This window comes from Cynocephalus volans, chromosome 6 (assembly GCF_027409185.1).
Source record: "Cynocephalus volans isolate mCynVol1 chromosome 6, mCynVol1.pri, whole genome shotgun sequence".
Taxonomy (NCBI): domain Eukaryota; kingdom Metazoa; phylum Chordata; class Mammalia; order Dermoptera; family Cynocephalidae; genus Cynocephalus; species Cynocephalus volans.
The window spans coordinates 10,646,955-10,668,787 of record NC_084465.1 but is presented as its reverse complement, the minus strand read 5'-3'; the positions used below and the strand labels follow the sequence as shown (position 1 = coordinate 10,668,787).

At 35.6% G+C, this 21,833-nt stretch overlaps 1 protein-coding gene across 1 annotated transcript in view; it reads left to right on the top strand.

Moving 5' to 3' along the window:
• Positions 1-21,833, top strand: part of CNTNAP2 (contactin associated protein 2) — a 1,419,793-nt gene that overhangs the window by 449,862 nt on the left and 948,098 nt on the right. The window contains exon 9 of the mRNA XM_063100985.1: positions 16,588-16,737. Within this exon, the coding sequence (XP_062957055.1) occupies positions 16,588-16,737 (150 nt within the window). The remainder of the gene's footprint in view (positions 1-16,587; positions 16,738-21,833) is intronic.

The following is a 21,833-nucleotide window of genomic DNA, read 5'->3' as shown; positions in this document are numbered from 1 at the left end:
ATCTAACTTAGGTTGTCTTTAGATAGGAGATGTCCTATTAATAACAAAATGATAAATGTCCATCTATATCTCAGAAGTTTGGCACTGTAAGTCATCTAATCTACCACAAATTCCCTGTGTGGGATACTGCTGGGTTACGTCTTCGTCCTAACCATTTGTTAGTATCATAGAGAATTTCTACAATAAAGAACAAATGCTCCTGTCAAAAGCATTTCTTCTACCTTCAGTTTCACCATACTGCCTGGGACTCCACTACGTATGTTAAATCACAGAAGTGACGAAGAATTCCCTTTCAGGTTTGAATGAGTAAACGATCACAGTTCTTTCTATGGTACTGGCTCTGTCTCCCAAGTTGGTCTGTCATTTACCTCCTTCCAAGATTCCATGAAGCAGCCGGGAATTCCCATCTCCTCTCTACCAAGATACAGGGTTCAAATGAGTATTCCTGTGTTTTCTGCATGGACACTTCTCTTTTCATCTCAGATGAAAACTTTTTCATGTATTTGGGTTTTCCTTGACGATTGTGTTTGATGTTTATCATGTTTAGAGTCATCCAGAAAGACAAGTACAAATTTTTAGCCCAAAATATACAACTTCAGTCTATATAAGGATTTGTTTTACTGTACTCTACATTTTTTTTCAAATCAATACATTGTTATTGCTCTTTTTATTCCCTTCTACAGCACATGAGTATATTCAGTCTTATTTTAAGTGTTTAGCTCTGAGAGGAATCTTGCAAGTTATCTGGTATGAATCACTTGTTTTAGTGATAACAATTACTGGTCCAGAGAGGTAAAGTGATTTGCTCATATATTATTACTGTCCGTGTAGCGCAAATTCTAACCCAGCTCTATTTTGGTATATCACGCTGCTCTTCTGTCTTATGTGTCCTGTAGTAAATGTCACATATGTGTGTGCACATATATGCATGCTCACACATATAACTTATATACATGATTCCAATTCATGAAATCATAGTTAATAACAAATCAATGTTTTTAAAAATTTATGCTATAAGGAAAAATTAATTAATTTTTAAAATATTTGTTTTCATTTTTAATCCTTAATTAGATGTCGATCACGTCAGGTCAAAATCCACATGAAGGGATAAATAGTATAAATTTGTAGCCGAAATATATATGAAACTTCAGTCATATGAATATTATTTTAATGTGCTTGCCTATAGCATTTTTCCACTCATGTTTTGCCACTAAGAGTAAGAAAAACAAGCAAAATGGCAGTTGACACTCAAAAATGATTGTTGCTGAATTGAAGATTGCAGAAGAGAGGTTGTTCATAAATATCCGGAGATGTGCCCTTCACTGCTCAGTTCTCATTAATAGTCCAGTTGAAGGAAATGAAAGAACTGAAATACACAGAAGCAGCCCCTCATGCTAGCAGTCATGTGGAAGACCAGGCAGTAGAGAGGTTGGCAGAAAAATAACTACTTATAAAAGGCAGAGAGTGAGTTTTTGCCTATGTCTGCATACTAGGTATATAATCTGGGCATTGGCTTTAAGTAATAAATAAAAATTATGCACCAGCAAGTATAAAACCAGAGTTCTATTAAAAGGGGTGATGCAGAATTATCTGAAATGAGAAACTATGGTTTTATTAGGCATTTTATGATGTAATTTAAAAATAATGATTTCTTTTCAAACCATAAAGGATTGTACCTGAACGTAATATTTTAAGATGTCTTTTCCATGTCAGGACTCTGATTATGGTAGTTCGGTGAACCTGGGAATGTTTGAACTCCTGAGTGGCTGGATAGCCTCTCTAACCTAAAAACAATCCTCTCACTGAGATATCCAGCATGCACAGATATAAAAAGGCTCTATGTTAATGAAAGCCATTTAAATTCACAATTCTGTATAGATATGATGAAACTAAGACTTTGAAAAATATTTAGAAGAATAGAGGAGATTTCATGATGCATACAGTTTTAAAGAAAGCCAGTCTTAAATTTCTGACAAATATTAATTTTAGGCCTTTAATTTGTTTTATTATTAAAAAACAAACAAACAAACAAACTAGAAACAAAATGAGAAAATTGATTCAAGAATTAACCTTGGCTAAATTGCCATTATTATCTTCATTGTGGTGTTTCCACTATTTTTTCTCTAAAATACCCTTTTTGCATTATTTCTATAATTCTGATATGACAGAATTGAAAAGGAGTGATTGACTGATAGCATCACATGTTCTGTTTTCTCCTTGTTTTAGTCCATTTTGTGTTGCTATAACAAAAGCATAAATAGAGTGGTAGTATTCTTATCTTCCAAGAAAGTCAGGTAACGCAATTAAAATCTATTGAAAGTTATGAATGTGTATAAACCAGAGTTCTTAACCTGAAAGAAGACCTAAAGCACTAAACTTGTATACAAATTTGGGGTACATGTGGATAAGGGTTCTTTATTTTTTATGACAGGATTCACAGCTCTTATTAGATTTTCAATACAGACCATCACTCAAAATTTTTCACCTGTACAGTTGAACTGCTCAAGGATTATGTCTTTCAGCTCTTTCCGTCCCTTACCTGCCATGTTTTCCTCATTCTACTCCAATCATCATTAACTTCCGTTTTAGCAAATCTCATGTCCACTTCTTATCCTTGTTTTACTTGATATCTCAGTTCCGCTTAAAAGAGTTGACTAGTCCCTCCTTCTTGGAACAATCTTTTCCTTAGCATCATATTTTTCTGGTTTCCTTCCTATTTTACTGGCTACTCTTTCTCACTATCCTTTATTGTGTTAAAGCGAAATTTAAATGTGGTACATCTACACAACGGAATACTACTCAGCTATAAAAACGAATGAAATACTGCCATTTGCAATGACATGGATGGACCTTGAGAGAATTATATTAAGTGAAACAAGTCAAGCGCAGAAAGAGAAATACCACATGTTCTCACTTATTGGTGGGAGCTAAAAATAAATAAATAAATTCACACACATGCACACACAAAAAAAACCAGGGGGGGGGGGAGAAGACATAACAATTACAGTTCCTTGAAGTTGATACGACTAGCAAACAGAAAGGACATTGTTGGGTGGGAGGGGGGAGAGGGAAGAGGGAGGGAGGTTTCGGTAATGGGCCACAATAATCAACCACATTGTATATCGAAAAATAAAATTAAAAAAATAAAATAAACTGCCAAAAAAAAAAAAGAGAGAAATTTATTCAATGGCAGTCATTAAAGCACAGTAAGGAAGACTTTATTCAGGACCTGTTCAAGTATACTGTGATAGGTATAGAGACCACTGCAATGGTATTTTGCAGTGAGGGAGAGAGATTGGGTTCAACTTTGAATATTATAAGGCCAAGTGGAAATTTATAGCCGAGGAGCAGGCTAGGGGTCAGTGGATGGAAAATTACTCGGAGGAAACATCAGGGGTAAACCGATCTGACAGGATGTTTGCTGAAGTCAGACCAGAGTGATCAGACATCACTTGAGGGATGGTGTAAGATGAGAAACCTGATCAGATATCTGGGGTGATCAAATATCGAGGATGCGTGTGCAGGTTGCTAAACTAACATAGCAGGATTTTTGCTAAACTGGATTTTACAAGGAAGTGCAGAGCGGGGCCTAGGAGAAGGTTCAGGCACCTGACTAAAGTTTGGCCAACCAAAGGAGCTTTGTCACCTGGCTTCTCATCCTTTTTCCAACTTCTAAAGTTCAGAGCCCTCCAAGACACAGCCTAGACTCTCCTCTCTTCTCTATCTCAGCTCTCTCCTTGGGAACCTTTCCTAATCCCTTCACTTATGCTCACGACATCAAATTTCTAACTTCTTCTTTGAGCTTGGACCCACATATATACCTGTCAGCCTGATGTCTCTGCTTACTAATAGCTCTACTCAGCTATCTAATAGATGTACCCAACATTGACTCCCTCCCCAAGTCTCCCATTACTTAGTTCAATGGCATTGACTTCCCCTCAGTTGCTTAAGTCTCTAGTTTTTCTCTTTCTCACTTTTGATAGTCAATCAATGAGTGAGAACTGTCAACTGTACCTTCAACATATAAAACAATCTGATCACTTTTCTCCAGTGCTAACCTCTGTCCAAACCTCTGTCATCTCTTGTCCTAATGACTGTAAGAGCTTCCCAGTAGGTCTTCCTGCTTTCACTCTTGCCTGATTAATTTATTCACCTCAGAGGAGCTCGTATTCTTAAAATAGAAACATCACGTGGCTTTCTGCACAAAACATACCACAGATTTTCTATCATTGATCATCTTCTAATCACAGCTCACAAGACCCTTGCTTCTCAGGCCTTTGCCTGTCTTTCCGCTCCCTTCTCCTCAATCCTGTTCCCTTAATCTCTATACTTTGGGTACTGTGGTCATTTTAGGATCTGGTACTCCACTCTGGTAAACACACACTCCACGTGTGTTTCCTCTAGGGCCTGTGCATCAGATCATCATGTGGTTGGACACTTCTTGTCCTTTAGGTTTCAGATTTATTGTCACCTCCTTGGAGCATTATCCTCTTGTCAATCAATTTTATCTAATCCTACTGATCTCTCCATCACAACAACCATTTTATGTCTGTTATAGCAGTTGTCACTTCTGATATTATACCTACTAACATGTTAGTTATTTACTCTTGCCGATCTGTGCACACAAGATTGTAAGCTCCGTGAGGGCAGGGAACTTGTCTGTCTTTTCCTCTGTTATACCCCTGGTGCCCAAAACTATGCCAGTTCACAGCAGGAGATCAATAAATGAGTGAATAAATGAGTAAAAGAATGAGCATGAGTCTTTGAAGTAAAACTCTAGAAGAGCTTAGGCTGGTGGAGGTAAATTTCCGTGTATTCTCCCTAAATTCAAAAAGTTAAGTTAAAAAATCAAGACTGCCAAATCACCCTCATCAGAAGAAATCAGAACTCAACAGAAAATGAACATCATTTGATTCTCGTTTTTATACTATTTTTACCTTTCTTCAATTATCAAAGTAGTCTGGATGGTTTGCAGTTATTCATGATTAAAAACTAGAATAAAATACACCAAATATTAAGTGTGATATCTCTTTGTGATATGAGTCTTTTCACTAGTATTCTTTTTTTGAGTTTTCCAAGTTTTCTCTATGAGTGTTGCTTTTGGATGAAAAACGTATTGTATTCTTAAAAAAAACCTTTACCTATAACCTGAAACCCATCTCAAATGCCATTCCTCTATAATGTCTTTAATTATGACATCACGCACTACACATAAAGCGTGGTGTTTCCCTTTTGTAAAACTTCCACAGTGCCATCTCTTTATATACATATGTACTTGTCTTTATACATATATGACAAAATAATGGTAAAATAAGAGATGGTATCAACTGTCTCACATACATTATAAGTTATAAATCTTTTTCTATGCATGATGAAGCCAAGTTACAGAGAGGTTACAAGTTAACTTGGTCAAAGTAAAATAGCTAGAATTTTCCTAGAACAGAGACCATTTGCCTTACTTACCTCTGTATTTTTACAGAGAAATAGTGGGTATTACACACATATTTATAGATAAACAGGAGAGTATGCTTGGCATCTGCACCCTGGTATGAATGACACCCAGACTCTTAACTGCTTTACTTCACTACGTCTTAGATCTTATCTATATGTATACGTTACTCAGCAGTCTTATGAATTGGAACGCTCCTTGAAATTAACAACTCCTTATTCATGGCAATTTGCATTACATTTTATCTTCAAGATAGGATCAAATACTGAAAAGAAAGAGAGTGAGAGAGAGAAAGAAGAAAAGAAAGAAACAAAGAAAAAGACTCTGTCAAGTGGTATATGACTGGAGTCCTGAGTTGATAAGATTTATTGAAATAACTCTTTGCATAAACATATTCCTACTAAAGTTACTTGCTTTGGAAAATTATCTCAAGAAAATAGATTTGCTTCAACCAATAAATACATAATCTTGTTTTATGTGTGTTTCTGTTTAAAGTGACCTTATTTAATATATATCCATGATTTAACATTGAACTCATGGCCAACAGCATCATAACCTATTCTTGAAAGAAGCTTATCTAAGAAACATTTTCTCTGTGTAAGACACATCATTGTCTTCTTTCACTTAGGAACTCTAGACAGCACTTCAGCACCACATTTGGAGACTACTTTTCACAGCAAAGTCAACAAAAAGCACAAATATGCAAAAAGAAAAAAAACCCCCACAAACATGGCACTAAATACATAATAAAAAGAACACTTCTTTACAGGATAACAGCTGAAACAAGAAGGCAGAACGTGGCGTGGTCTTGTTGGATCTCAGTTGGAAACTTGTGCATTGTGCAACTCAAATTTGTCACCCGTCTGTTATGTATAAGTCCAAAGACCCCCAAAACACCATAGGTGTTGATTTGGAGCTTACAAATAAATTTTAGCAAGTAGGTAAATTTACAAATGCTGAATCTGCAAATAATGAGGATCAACTGTACGTAAAATGCACAAATCTGAAAAGTACAATCAAACGGGTTTTGATAAATATATCCTTAGTCAACCAACACGTGAACCAATATTTAGACAATCTTTACTACCTCAGAAAGTTTCTTATGCCAATTTTCAGTGTCTTCCCACTTTCAACCACCACCTCTCTTAGGCAGCCACTGTTCTGATTTCTATCACCATAGATTAGGTTAGCCTGTTCTCATATAATAGGATTCATATAGTGAGTTATTTTTGTGTCTACATTTTTTCATGCAACACAGTGTTTTTAAAATTTGTTCCTGCCATTGCTTGTATTACTAGTTCATTCTTCTTTATTACTCAGCAGGATTTTGTTGTTTGAGTATACACTGCGTGGGTATACAATTATTTCCAGTTTAGGACTCTTATGAATAATGTTGCCAAAACATTTTTGCATGAGTATTTTTGCCACATACATTTTGATTTGGTGTGTAAATACTTAAGACAAGAATTGTTGAGTCATAGAATCAATATATATTCAACTTTATTAAAAAACTGCCAAAGAATTTTCCAAAGTGATTGTGCAACTTTATACTCCCACAAACAATGTGTGAGAGCTCAAATTCATCCCGATCCTAGTCTCAGTCTTTTTAATTTTTAGTCATCATAATGAGTATAAAATTGTATGTCATTGTTTTAATGTCCTGATGACTAATGATGTCAAGCATTTTAAATGTGCAAATGGGTAATTAATAGATCTTTATTTGTAACACAACTTTTGTCCCTTTTTGTCTTTTAATTATTGATTTGTAAGAGCATTTAGTATATTTTGGTATGTTCTATTTTCAAGCATGTGTTGCAAATATTTTCTTCTAGTCTCTGTCTTGCCTTACAAGTTCTTAACCATGTCTATTGTTGAGCACATGTTTTTAATTTTCATGAAGCCCAATTTATCAAGTGATTTTGACATCCTCTGGGCAATTTCTGTCACCCCCAATGTCCTGAATACATTCTATATTTTTGTGTTTAGGTCTAAAATTCATCTAGAATAAATTTTTGTTTTATTGTGTAAAGTAGAAATCAAAATACATCTTTCCCTGTATTTATTTAATTATCCCAGCCCCATTTTTTTAAAAAACAAAGAAAACATTTTTATTCTCCATTTAATAGCTGTACTGTCTTTGTCAAAAAAAACAAAAACAAAAAACAATCGACCACATATATGTGGGTCTATTTCTGATCTGTCTCTGGATTAATATAACTTTATAATAAATCTTAAAATCAAGTGATAAATTTGTTTGATTAGTTTAAATATTTAGGATGTTTTGCATTTCCTTATAAATTTCAGAATCTTTTCTATATTTCTACAAAGACCAGTGTTAGAATTTTGATTAGAATTACATGGTACATATCCCCATTTATTTAGCTCTCTAATTTCTCTCAGTAATGATTTGGAGATATCAATGTGGAACTTTAAAAGCTCCCCAAATGACTCTAACGTGCAGACAAGATAAGAACCACTAATCTAGGTCACTTCTTTCTTGGAAGATGATGGCTGCCAGATTTAAAAAAAAAAAAATCCATCCCTTCCCTAAAATTCTACATATGAAATAAGTGTAGTGATCATTTCTAGCAACATATATAAAAAAATGCGATACAATATGCTCTACCCAATATATTTCTTAAAGATTCCATTCAAGTGGTTCTTTCGGAAAAAAAGACATGTTCCAAAGAGACTTTCTGCCTTTTTACCTATACAGAATAGCATTTGGCAGTTTCTTTAGTTTAAGAAAATGAAAGTATCTTGTGGCTACCCAAGGACCTTATTACAGGATTTATCTGACTATGATCAATAATATTTATAAGGTGGTTTGGACTGAGATGTGAAAATGAGAAAGATTGACTTAGATCACTTTTCCTATGATATGGAATTTATGTAGATAATATAAAATGTAATACATAGAATATTTATGTACAAATGTATATTCCCTTTTTTCTTTTTATTGCATAAATAGATAATATATAACTCATGAAATGCATCATTAGCACATCATAGAGTTCTGTAACTGCCTAAAGATGGATCCATATTCTAGTAAATTTTTCTCTAAAGGCTGAATATTGAGCCAAAGACTGAAAACTCTAGTCACTGTAATTTTATTTGAAGCATTTTCCAACAGATGTTACATCTTGGTTTTCTACTATATTTTAAATACTTTCTTTTTTCAATATTCATTAAACCAGTCTTTTCTTCTTGTCTCTAATAAGGGCAACATCTGTTTCTTCTTGTTCAATTGAAGCAACCACCTCGAGTCTTACTTTAAAAATAATACCATTAGAAAGACAGCAGAGATAGAAAATGCTTCATTAACATTTTAAATTTGCATACTAAACAAGTTTTTCTAACAGTTATAAGTTAGAGAGATGTTAGAGAAAACATAAAATAATTTAGTTATCTTATGGAAAAAATAATAATAATAAAACCAGAAACTGGAACATGGGTCAAAGATGTTGAGTTTAAGTTAAAACGCTCTGTAAAAATACTGGTTTATTTTCATAATGTCAAGTTGAACAGTTTTTATCATTATGCATTATTGAATAACTGATGATATCTACTATAAAAAATCAAATCATTTTAAACATAAAATTAAATGAAAACTGTTACAATAGTCTATATTTTTAAAACAAAAATACTTTGGAAAATGTATCCTACAGTTTATACCATCTGCTGAAAGTCAGTCACAATGAGAAGTCCTTGCTCGGAATCGGATTTAATTTTTGAAACTATTTCAAACATTCAGACCCACATCTATTGAATAACTAGTGGAAAAAACACATTTTTGGACGGAGAAAGTAAATTTATAATTATGAAGAAATAAGACCGATTTTATTGTGCAGCTCAAAATTGGATTTAAAAACTGTTGATATTAACAAGAGATATATCCAGATACCTTCCCAAATCATCAAATTCCTTACCATTGATACTGCACTGTAGGATTTATATATGGATGGAGTGTTCATAAAGAAACCATTTTTTATCATTTCTTAATAGTTAATGTTTGCATAATTAAAGTACAGCTACCCAAGTTGATAATTAGAGAACTAGGCTCACTCACTGAATAAATAGCAACGCTAATATTTAGTGAGTACTAACCGAGTGCCAGGCATTGTTCAGGGGTCTTCATAAAGTTCATGGAAAGATTCATACTATCTTTTAATTCTATTTTTCCATGAACTTTTTTTTAATTGAAACATAATTGCTCATACATATCTATAGGGTACTGTGATGACTATCAATGCCTGTGTGTAATATGTGATGCTCAAGTCAGGATAATTAGTATGTTTAACATTACACAAGGTCATCATTTCTGGCGGCCCTTTACCAATTTCTTGCTACCCGCCCCCCCATTTCCCACCTCTGCATTGGAGCCAACCTAAACATCCGTTGATGGATGACTGGATAAGGAAAATGTGGTTTATATATTCAATGGAATACTACTCTGCCATAAAAAAGAATGAAATTCTGCCATTTGCAGGAACATGAATAAACTTAGAGATAATTATCTTAAGTGAAATAAGCCAGGAACAGAAAGAGAAATACATCCTCACACTAAGTGAGAGAAAGGAGAGAGAGAGAGAGAGAGAGAGAGAGAGAGAGAGAGAGAGAGAGAGAGGAAAGAAGGAAAGAAAGAAAAGAAAGATCACAATAACACATTGAATCTCCAGAAGGAGAGAATCCATGAACTTTCTGAAGTACCCTCATCCACTTAATCCTCAAAATAACCCCACTATTCTCATTTTGTAAAACAGGAAACTAAGGCATAAAGAGGTTAACTTGCTGAAGACGCAGCCCTTAGGTGAGCAGAAATGAGATTTGTATCCAGACAGTCTGACTTCAGAGTCCATGTTATTGTGAGGGACTGTCAGTCAGACACACTGGGTTCTAATCCTCCCTCGATCTCTGATGGGACATATTACACATATGCCTGAGTATGATATGACCCCAACTGTAAGGCAACCACCCATTTTCCTAAGAAGATAATTAAGTACATTTTTACTTTCTTGTTTGTATAAACTTTTAAGGTTGTAGTTGAAAAATGTCTATGATATTTACTATGTGTTTTTAGAATTACATACATAAATGATTTAGAAGTTCATTTTCCACCTCTAATTTCTTCACATGCAGTTTTAACATCAGTGTCTTTGCCATAACTTCGTGAACCACCTAATGCATTTTGGTGAAAAAGATCATCGTCACCTCTGTCTAAGTTGTTTGAGATACAGGAATGTTTTCCCATGTCTAATGCCACATCACTGTACTGTGATCTCCACATTGTAAAGACTTATTATATTGCTTTCATTTTTAGAAAACTTACTTATCACTACACGAATATGTATAAATCTAAGATAATACCCTCCAAAGAAAAATTACTAAATTTAAATCTCAGCTTCTTTTTCTACAAAATGAGACTAATTAAAATTTATTTTTTGACCTCCTGCTATATATATAAATATACCACCTCCTATGTGCCAGGCACTGCTCTAATGCTATACAACTACTAATTCACCTACTCAAAACAAACCTCTGCAGTAGGTGCTGTTATTTGCATTTCAGAGAAGAGAAGCCTGAGGCACAGAAAGGTTAAAATTACCCAGGTTAGCAAGGCACAGAGCAAACACAGGCTGTCTGGCTCATGGACGAGTGAGTCCTCTTACTACCACCATATGTGTGACCTGTCCTTCTGCTGTCTCGCTGCTCACATAGTCATGCAAACGGTGTGTGTGGACAGTGCCGAGCATGTAGGAGCCTCTCAGGGAACGTTAGCCCTAGGAGGCATGGCCTCTTTTTTTAATTATTAATAACCATCATCATTTTCAGTCTCATCCTGATTCAATGTCCAGCTACCAGGGCCCCACTGCATCTGGGACTGTGGGTCCCTTGAGAGACTCTCTGTGGATAGAAGACTGAGATCTCTTTAACAGTAAATGAGAAGAGCTGCTTTACTCTTGTTGGGTGATGTGTTCTTTGTTATTTATGATTTGAAAATTTTCTAAGACTTGAGATAATGAGACATTGTGTTTTTTCCCCTAAATAAGTATATTACTACTTATAGTAAGCATACATCTTATAGCATTGATCTGGTTGACTGTGGTACTCTGAGTAAATTTCATATGTTGAATTCCAAAAGCTCTTAAATTTCATTAATGTTCCATTTTATATGAATTAAAAATTATTAAACAATATGGTTAATTTTTTAAAAAATCCCTTTAAAAGGCTATTCCTTATAGCTTCTCTGAAGCAGAAATAATTCTGTAGTGCTTCCTCCAAGTGACAGATGGCCCAGGAAAGGATAACATCAAATCACATCTGGACCAAGTTTGTAGGAAGGTCACATACTTTGGTTTTTAGTTCGTGCTTCATACAAAGTCCTTCAGGTCTCTCACCTGCACCAGAAAAATTAAAAAATTAAAAAAAAAAAGAATATAGGAGATATATGCTGAATCTGTGGACCTCTTTTCACTGTTAACAATAGATGGCTGAGTTCTGAGTTGTGGGAATAGCAACTATTTGAGTATCAAAAGGTCTGGATAAGGGTCTTAGTTCTGCAGACTAACAACAAAATAGCATGGTCAATGTCACCGACCCGTTGTAAAGCGGAGTGAATGCAAAGTACTTTCTGTTAAGAGTTTCACAACGTATGGAAATGATCCAAATGAATACTCACGGGTGTATGTTAATGTGACTTGCGGGAGAAAGATCTCAGCATGTGCTGGTTACACCTGTGATATAAAATTTTCATTTAAGATACAATTTTAAGGTAAGAACATTGTGAGAAAATACTAAAAGACAAATAGTACGTGTGATGTTCCGACACAACAAAAACCCGATGGTGCAAATGACTGACAGTTAGCAGATAAAACTGGATGGTGTCTCAGTTTATTTCTAGCCCTAATGCTGCATGAAATGAGGATGGCCCCAGGAATGGAGCTCCTCTCCAGATGTGCTGGCAAATGAAGGAACACGTGTGCGTGAGTGTGTGCGTGTGCGTGTGTGTATGTGCAGTATAACTCTGATCATAAATGCACAGGGGCTATACAGCATGTTTTGTTGTTTTGATTTTTGTCTGTCTGTTGTGAAAATTCAGGCTCTGGAACCAGATAGATCTGAGTTCTAATTCTAGGCTCTGCCATTTATCAACTATGTGATGCTTACACTTTATTAGACTTAGTCTCTCACCTATATAATGAAGATAATAATTTATTTTTTTTCCTGTGAAGTATAAATGAGTGAAATGCAAGTAGCACACTTATAAGAGTGGCTAGCACATAGAGCTTTGAACAGCGTATCTATATGAGTCGCTAGCACATAGAGCACCTTGAGCCTAAAACAGTATACGTGAGGGATCACCAAAAACTTCATAGAAAGATTCGTATTATCTTTTAATTCTTTTCCCATGATCATTTTGAAGAACCCTCAATACTCATATATGCAGGGATCATAAAACTGGATTCTTCTCTGGAGAGAGGCTTCAGGCTATTGTTTTTTATAACATGTGAACAAAGAAAATTTAAAGGCAGCAGCATATTTTCTTTTGAGCAATTGGGTCATCATTGCCACATTTAAGATTGAACTTCATTATATTTGGGGGCTCATTTCTATCATATATTGCTGAGGCATACCTCTTGATGATTAGCAGTAAAAGTTCTAAATAATAATTGGAATTAAAGTGAATAGGAATCACAGTGTAAGCCTAGGTATAGCAGGGGCTGCTATCAATAAGGCTCCTTTAATTTAGAGTCCAATTTCTCTAGGAATTAAGATCCTTGAAAAAAATAAAATAACCTTTTGATTTTAATCTGATTAGAATAATGTATCTTTCTGCCATGGACAATTAAGCTGATGATGTTCCATTTATAAATTAATTTCTTGATGAAATTTTCATAGGAATTTTCTGAAAGGCTTTCTAGTCTACCATTTAGAATAACTGAAGGTATTTTGTAAGTGACTTTCTCTAGATGTGTGGTTCTTTAGGATTATATTTGGGGATCAAACATTTGTAACATCGATGTCCTTGAGATCCATGTCCCCGAAATGCATTTCAGAGCAAGGTTCATCACATTATAAAGGCAAAAACCAAAACTGAAATCAAAACCTTGCACTCCTATGGTCAATCAACAATAAATTCAGTTTTATGCTTTAAAGCAAATTGTTATGGTGAAGAGAATCCAAAGGCATCAACTTGAGAAGAAAAACTGAGTTTAAATGATTTGCCGAAAGTATTTTTCTTGTCAGAAATAGAACATGGACTAAAATTATGCCTTTTTTTTTTTTTAACAATGAGAGACTGTCTTACAGAGTAACCCGTAAGTTCCCCAAAGTAGACCCTGATATGAGAATTGGGGCACATATAGTTTATTTAACCTTGACTCTGAGAATCTGTGATAACTAACAGCTGCCGCCTGCACACCTGGCGCTCTGGCCGGTCCCTCTTTCTACATCACTGGAAGCCATTGCAATGTGTGGGCACTGTGTGCAGGTGACAGCCAGATTGGGCTGAAGGATACACTTCATTAAATAACTTGATAATTGGGTAAGGTCAATTACTAATGTGTTTAGGATGGTGAAGATTTATAGGAATATCTACTGGCATTAACTTAAAGTGAACAATAAAAGTTGTTCATCTACTGGACTTATTGCTTACCCTTTGCATGATTATTTCCAGCATGGAAACCACAGTCAGAAATGCCGGGGCTGTTGTTATTGCTGTAGTGTTCCATCACCAGCGTGCTGCCTGTGAAAGTCAGAATGCCAAATTCCTACTCCAGAGCACCCCTCAGACTCATTCACTTATTTATTCACATCTTCTGTGCACCAGACGTGGCTTCAAGTGCAGGGTTTTAACAGAATAAAACTGACAAAATTCCTGACCTCAGAGAGCTTATAATCGAGTGGTACAAGACAGAAAATTAACAAATACACTAGTAAGTGAACAGACAATAGATTTGGTAATGAGAGATGCTACAAGGAAAAATAAAGCTCGGAAAAAGAGTGACATTGGAGGAGTGGGAAAAATGCTCTTTTATATAGAAGGGTTGGAAAAGGCCTCACTGATAGAATGACATTTGCAGAGACCCGAAGTGAGGGAGAAAAACCATGCAGGCAATTCACACAAGGCATTCCAGATGGTTCACAGACCATCTGAGGTCACTGTAAGGACTTTGGCCAGTATTTTTAGCGAGTTCAGAAGCGACAGAAAACTGTTGTAAGGGAAAGACTGTGATTTCAATTGCATTTTTAAAAAGATGAGATTACTTTTGTGGAGGGAATAGACTGTAAGTGGATAGAGTGGAAACAGGAAAACCAGCCAGAAAATATAGAAATATTCTAGACCAAAAATGGTGGTGGGATTCATGTGGTTGTTTCCCTTATTACTTGTTTTATACCATGGATATTATATCTATATACACACATATATAAATACTTACATATAATTTTTCATAATTTTGAAATTATTTTGTATTAATTACTATAGAGCAGGAATTTTGTATTGTCTTTCGTTGCAGTAAATTGTGCTCAATTAATATTACTAAATTAAAATTTAAAAGTAGTAAGAAAAATATCTGTGGGGTGATTATTTGTACTAATACTTACAATAATATGAGTAAATACTACAGGTATGTGAATATCTTCTATGTCCCAACAGGTCATAATTTTTTTTTTCTTTTTTAGAGTGTCAGCTAATCCCTAGTGTATGTTTTTCTGTAAAGGATTACAAAGTAAACAGTCTAGGCTTTGTGGGCCATACGGTCTCTGGTGCAACTATTTGTCTCTGTCATCACAGGCACGTAACATATAAACAAATGAGCTTGGCTATATTTCAGTAAAACCTTACATGGACACTAAAATTTGAATTTTGTATAATTTTATCATATTATGTCATTCTTCTTTTGATAGTATTTTTCAGTGGATTTCTTTTCAGCCATTTAGAAGTGTGAAAACCATTCTTACCTCAAAAATTGTACAAAAACAGGCAGCAGCAGAGACTGCAATTTGCCCGTAAACTGTGGTTTTCAGACTCCTGGTGTACATTATCAGGGGCTTGGAGCCTTCAGCTGTGGTTCATTGATTTGCTGTCACTTTATTTTTGGATGCCTTTACTTGCTTGGCTTCTCTTTCTTTTGGAAAACTGAAGTGTATCCTCACATAACTTCCGCCCATGGAGTCTATATTATGCCATCTGGAGCAGAGTAGAACAAAATCTCTACCCTTCGCCATAGCATAGGCCTTTCAAGGTCAAAGAAGGTTACTCTGACCCTCTTGGACTTCTCTTTTAGTGTTTCCTTAATTGTCTCCAGGACTTATGCTCAGTGGCTGCTTTCCTCTGTTTGCTCCTTAATTCTCTAACTAGTCTTTGTAAGATGAACACACACTAAGCAGAAACTTTAAGCTATTGTCTGCCTGACAAACAGTTCAATAAAATTGTTTTAAAAAATCTTTGTATCAAGCAACAATGAAGTGTGATTGTTGGAAGTGGGCATTGCTAATTTATTTTGTTGATTTTTATTTGTTTAAATATCATCTCCATTATAAAGACACTGTATGTTTAAATGATCAGATAATCCTGGTATTATTTCCTATGATCATTAGTGGTTAATTAGTACATGTAACTTCACATACTCACACATTTGTTCTTTAGTCCTTAATTTTTATAAGGCATACTTGCCAAGTGTGGTTATTGAGAGAAAATAAACAATAAAATAAATAATAAATAAGTATTTTTAAAACAGAGAGAGACTTTAGCTAAAAGCCATAAATCCATTTTCTCATCTGAGAGTGGGATCTAGCAAAGCTAAACAGAAAATAAGTTATTAAATTAAAATAGTTCACCATCACCTTCCTGATGACTTTATTCAACGCATTCTTTTCCCCCAAGTACCCCAGCAGCATATTAACCCTATTTTCCTACTTGCTTGGGGTATATTATGCCTTATTCTGTCCAACAGGGGATAGAACTACTTATGATGTTAAAGAAATATGAGATATCACTGTGATTTGTAAGCAGCACTGTATTTTCCTAGATGAAAATATATAATTTTTACTTGTCAGAGGCTGACTTTGTTGATATTAAAAATCGTGTTTAACTAAACCATCTTAAGAAAAGAAATTGACTTTTGTATTACCAGGCTCCGGGTTGGATGATGGACAGTGGCACGAGGTTCGTTTCCTCGCCAAGGAAAACTTTGCTGTTCTCACCATTGATGGAGATGAGGCCTCAGCAGTTCGAACTCATAGTCCTCTTCAAGTTAAAACCAGCGAGAAGTACTTTTTTGGAGGTAAGAATGTCATTGTTTACTGGTTAACTAATACGTCGCTAAACATGGAGTTTCCAAATGAAGTTTAATTATGAAGTATTTATATTCAATTTAGTGGACTCCATACATCTCAAGATAAAATAAATGAACTCTGTGATTCCATTCAGCTAAAAAGAGTCAAAAAAATTTGTTTCTTTGTGATAAAGGTATTAATGTGATGTCACCATGTTGTTCTAGTCCAGTTCAGATCTCCAAAGTATAACACATGAGATTCTGAATTCATTCATTCTCATAATACTGTCTTCAAGAGTCAGATCTTTAGATTATGTACTGGTCAACCTATTGCTGTGTAACTAATGACTCCAAACCTTCAAAAGGCTTAAAACGACAAACATTTATAAATCTCACGTTTTCTCTAGATCAGGAATTCAGGAATGGCTTAGTGGGTTGATTCTGATTCAGGGTCTCTCAGGAGGCTGCAATCAAACCGTTGGCTGCCGCTGCATCATTTGCTGCCATGACTGAGCTAGAGCATCTGCTTCCAGCAAGGCTTGCTCACCTGGTTGACAGATGGTGCTGGCTGGGGGGCCTCAGTTCTCTTCCACGTGGCCTCTAATTCCACAGTACCTCTCTTTTTCAAGCAGCCTCTCCTATAGGTCACTGGCGGGGAGAGAGAGAGAGAGAAAGAGAGGAGAAAGCCAGTAAGCAAGAAAGTTTTCAAGACTGAAACTCCAAGGTGATTTTATATATATATATATAAAATCCAGTCTTGACGGTGACATCCATCACATCTGTTACATACAATTTTTATCATTTATTATTTAGTCAGTGAGTTAATTAGTTAGTTAGTTATTTCAAATATTCATGAGATACAAAGCTGATTGTCCCCCCTCCTGCCCATGATGTGGGGGCCAGAATCATATTGGGGACATACCCATTACCAGAAATTGCTTTTGTACCCTTTGTCCCCTTCCAATTAGCCCCCACCCTCCCTCTTCCTCCCCCTCTCCCCTCAACTTCAATTTTGTCGCTCTAGGAGTGTTCCCTCCCTCTGTTGGATCATGGGCCCTACTGTGGTCTTTCTTTCCTGCCTTTCTTTCTCTCTTAGCTCCTAATTTTTAGAAATGAGTCACTAAATCCAGCCACACTTAAAGAAACGAGATTATGCAAGGGTGGGAATACCAAGAAGCAGGGATTGCTGGGCGCATTTTAGAGCTTGCCTACCACAGACTAACTTGTATAATAAGCCACCTATCACAAACACTGTGGTTCTTATGTAATGAAAAGATTCATAAAAAGAAAGAAAATTTACTGTAAATTCTGTGTGTGAAAGAGTGTTATAGCAAGGACCTGGCATGTTCTCAAATTAAAGAAATGTAATCCTGCCAGAAAATGATTTCTTTTTATCTTTAATGAATTAGAAGAATATCTTTTATTGAAGTGCTGGGTGTGTTGTTTAGATCAATACATCTTTCATTAGATTATCGTCTTTCTCATCCTAAATTATTCAATGTAAGATCTAAAAAATCTGTCACATTCTTAGAAGTCTTTGGTTTAAGCTTTAAAAAATGTTACATATATTTGCTACTGAAAATATTTCTATTAATATTCACACATTTTGTATTTGTTTTACAAATATATTTGTATATTACAATATGTACATATTTTTTCTAGTTATTAGAGTAACCCTATGCCTGTCTTGTTTCCTGCTATATCCCTCAAGGTCCTAGAAAATATCCTGGAAAATAGTAGATGACAAACAAATATTTATGAATTAATTACTGAATCTGTAAAATAGGCAAGACAAGCATTTATTCCCAACTGCCCAGAAGAAGAAACAGCAGTTGTAAGAGCTTTACTGAATTGCCACTGACTTTGCAGCTAATGCCTGAACTCAAAACCTGAATCCTGTACCACAGTATTTTCCCCGTCTAACGATTGATAATTTAGAGATAAAAGTTCTGCAGTAGGCCTTTGCTTCTTTAATCTTCCATGGTGATTGTTGGAATTTAAGACTACATGATTTTAAAAAGGCTCTCAATAAATATTTGATGAGTTGATGAAAGTCAGACAAAATGTCTTATGAGTGAATGAACTGAGGCTTATTGATGTCAGAAAAACCAACTCAATAGGCAAACTGGTTTCCCTCCAAAATCATATTCATTATAATAAGCTCTTGGCCAACAGTTTTCATTGATGTCACAGTAAATGGATCACAATCATCAGTTGGAAAGCTATTGATAATCGTCCCTTGACTGGAATATTTTTGGCCATGGATGAGCTCATTGAATGCCTAAGGCTAGTTTTCATCTATTTTGATCTAGATGGATGGGAAAATAGCTATAATCACACATTTGTGGAATAGAGTTTATAGGATGTGGGAGCTTAATGGTGTGCTATTTACTACTGCTTTACAGATTTCTTTTTTTTTTTACACCCAGCAGTCAGGAGGATTTTGACTTCCTCTTGAGTCTTTGGTCTGCCTTTGAGATAGCCTGCAGCAAATGAGGATGATGCTTTTTTTGGTTATGTTCTCATAGGCTGAATCCTCAGAGTATAAAAGAATCACCAAAGAAAGTAGTTGTAACTACTTTTCAGTCTCAGGATCCGCCCCTACAAATTTAAAATGTAAGATGCTAAAAAATTGAAGAATTCTAAACTTCAAGTGATTCTGACACAAATGATTGGAGGAACAGAATTATAGATTGACTTTAGCCAATTTGCATGCACATCTTTTAGATTCTTTTTGAAAGACAACATCAGCCAATGAAAAGTTCGAAATGAGTGAGAATTAGCTACTCTCCTATAGCTTTGCTACCCGGAAGCAAATGAAAGGAAGTCATAGGCCAAGTTCTGGGGCATATACAGACATTTATTAAATGGACACTTATTAGCCAGCAAGAACAACACTCTTAATATAAATTGCTCTGTAAGCTCAATGGAATTGCAGCTCTCTGACTTGCTACACTTTAAATAAAATGTTCCTTCCAAGCAGTGACACTGAATAATGGGATTTAGTTCTACTCAGAGCCCATGCCAGGCAACAGAAGGACTCCTAAGCATTCTTACACTATCTTCACACGATGCTGAAGTGTCTCTAACAGATATTTTACCAAATTATATATTCCTGATACCTTTAATTTCACCACTGAGATCTCCTTTCTAATATGTATGCTAATTATCAAACCACTAATTTCACCAAAGAAAACCTAATTTGGTGTTCAGTTGATTATAAGATTAGTTGATCCAGTTGATTAAGGTGATTAGAGGAATAGATAGCAAAAATCAGAGTAGTCGCCTCTGGAGTGGCTGCAATATTTCTGATATAATACTCATGACCACCTCTGGCATGTGGCTTCTCAATTAGAATGTGAGCTGCCTCTGGCTTGTGACTTCAACTTCCACTAAAACTTATGTGCACATGCACACACAATACAACTTCGTACTGTCTGTGCTGAAAAATGTAAAGTAAGTTGCAGGCGTTCCAATGAAAACACTTTAAGAAACACTAGTATAATAGAAAGAAGATTTGACTGTGCTAAAGCATAAGCTTTGCAGTTATGCACTCATGATTCTGGATCGTGGCTTTACCACTTAGTTGACGGATCCTTGCATAATTTACCTAACTTTCTTCATCTATTAAATGGCAATATAATCTCTTTTGTGAACACAGTGTGGCATAACCTGCGAAACTCAGGGTCTGTCCCTAGGGGATGCTAAATGCTGATGTCCTGCCCAATTCATCTTGATTCTATTGTTTAACTCAGTCAGAGATTGCCCCTTCTAAGGAAGATTCAAGTCTTCAGACATTGCTCGTCTAAAGGCTTCTCCCCAGCATCTGCACTACTCAAAGTATTTCTTCTTCCTCAATCATTAATATATACGTATATATTTGGCTTGTTTCAATAAAGGCAGCCTTGCCGTCCTGTTCTCAATTATGTCTGCAGACACTTAGTCATGTCCACACTTGGTTTCCTTTGAAGCTAAACCCTGGTCGTGCAGCTTCCTTTGCAGCCCAGGCAGGGCTGTTCCATCCCAGTGCATGGTTTTATCTCTCTGTGTTTGCTCCCTGCTAATCCCAGGAAAGGCCTTAGTTCTCCTTCATAACTTCCGTGATCAGATGTTTAAGCACCAAGAATTGTTTGCTTTGTTCTTTCTTGGGAATAGGCAGAATAAAAACAAGATTAATCATTTGGGATGTTTCTTCAGCAACCGATGTTTTAGCTGCTTTAACTTTTTTCTCTGTCTCCCAACTGGAATTTCTTTAAATAACACTTTATTAATTTTAGTAATCAGAAGAGTAATAAACACAATAATTAAACTTATTTATTGATGGCTTGCTTGTTAATAGGCTTTCTGATACAGGCCAGGGCCCATGCTTATGAGAGAGTAGAAAGATTTTTAGATTTCTAAATTTTCCTACTTTGTGTTTTTTATTATACTCTTTGTTTCCATTTAAAAGGAAAGGGAGCTGTGGACTAAAGAGGGGAGCTAAGAAGTTTCTAGATCCAGCCTTATTGAAGGGGAGCTCTAAGGAGAAGAAGGTACCAGAGCAGGTGGAGGAGGCAAGAGAAAAGGAGGACACTGGGAGCTGGCCTCAGTCTGACGGGACAGGTGTTAATAAGGGCCCTCTTGTCCTGCTCTGCCCTCCTCCCGCGACACTCACTTTCTGATATTCCACGTGCTTTGTTATTTATTATAGTGATTGTCTGTTGTTGGAGTCCCTACTAGAATGTCAGCACTAAGGGGCAAGCATATTGGTCTCTTTTTTTTTTTTTTTTTTTTTTGATGTATCTCCAGTGTTGGGGAAAAAAAATGTCTGACACACAATAGGTTCTTAATATTCATTTATTCATTGAATAAGTTGATCAACATTCCTTTATGGATACATTTAATGATTACATGCACAAGAGGCTTCTTATCCCCATTTACACTGTCAGATTCTGCCACCTGCACGTCCTCAAAAAAATAAGAGATACTGATCATGCTGGAAAAGAATAGCCACTGGTATTCCATTATTTTAATATTGCCACTGTATAACTTCACATGGTCTTGAAGATAAAAGTAATTGTTTATTAGATCAGATGCAGTTCTTTATCTAAGTACTAAATGTAGTA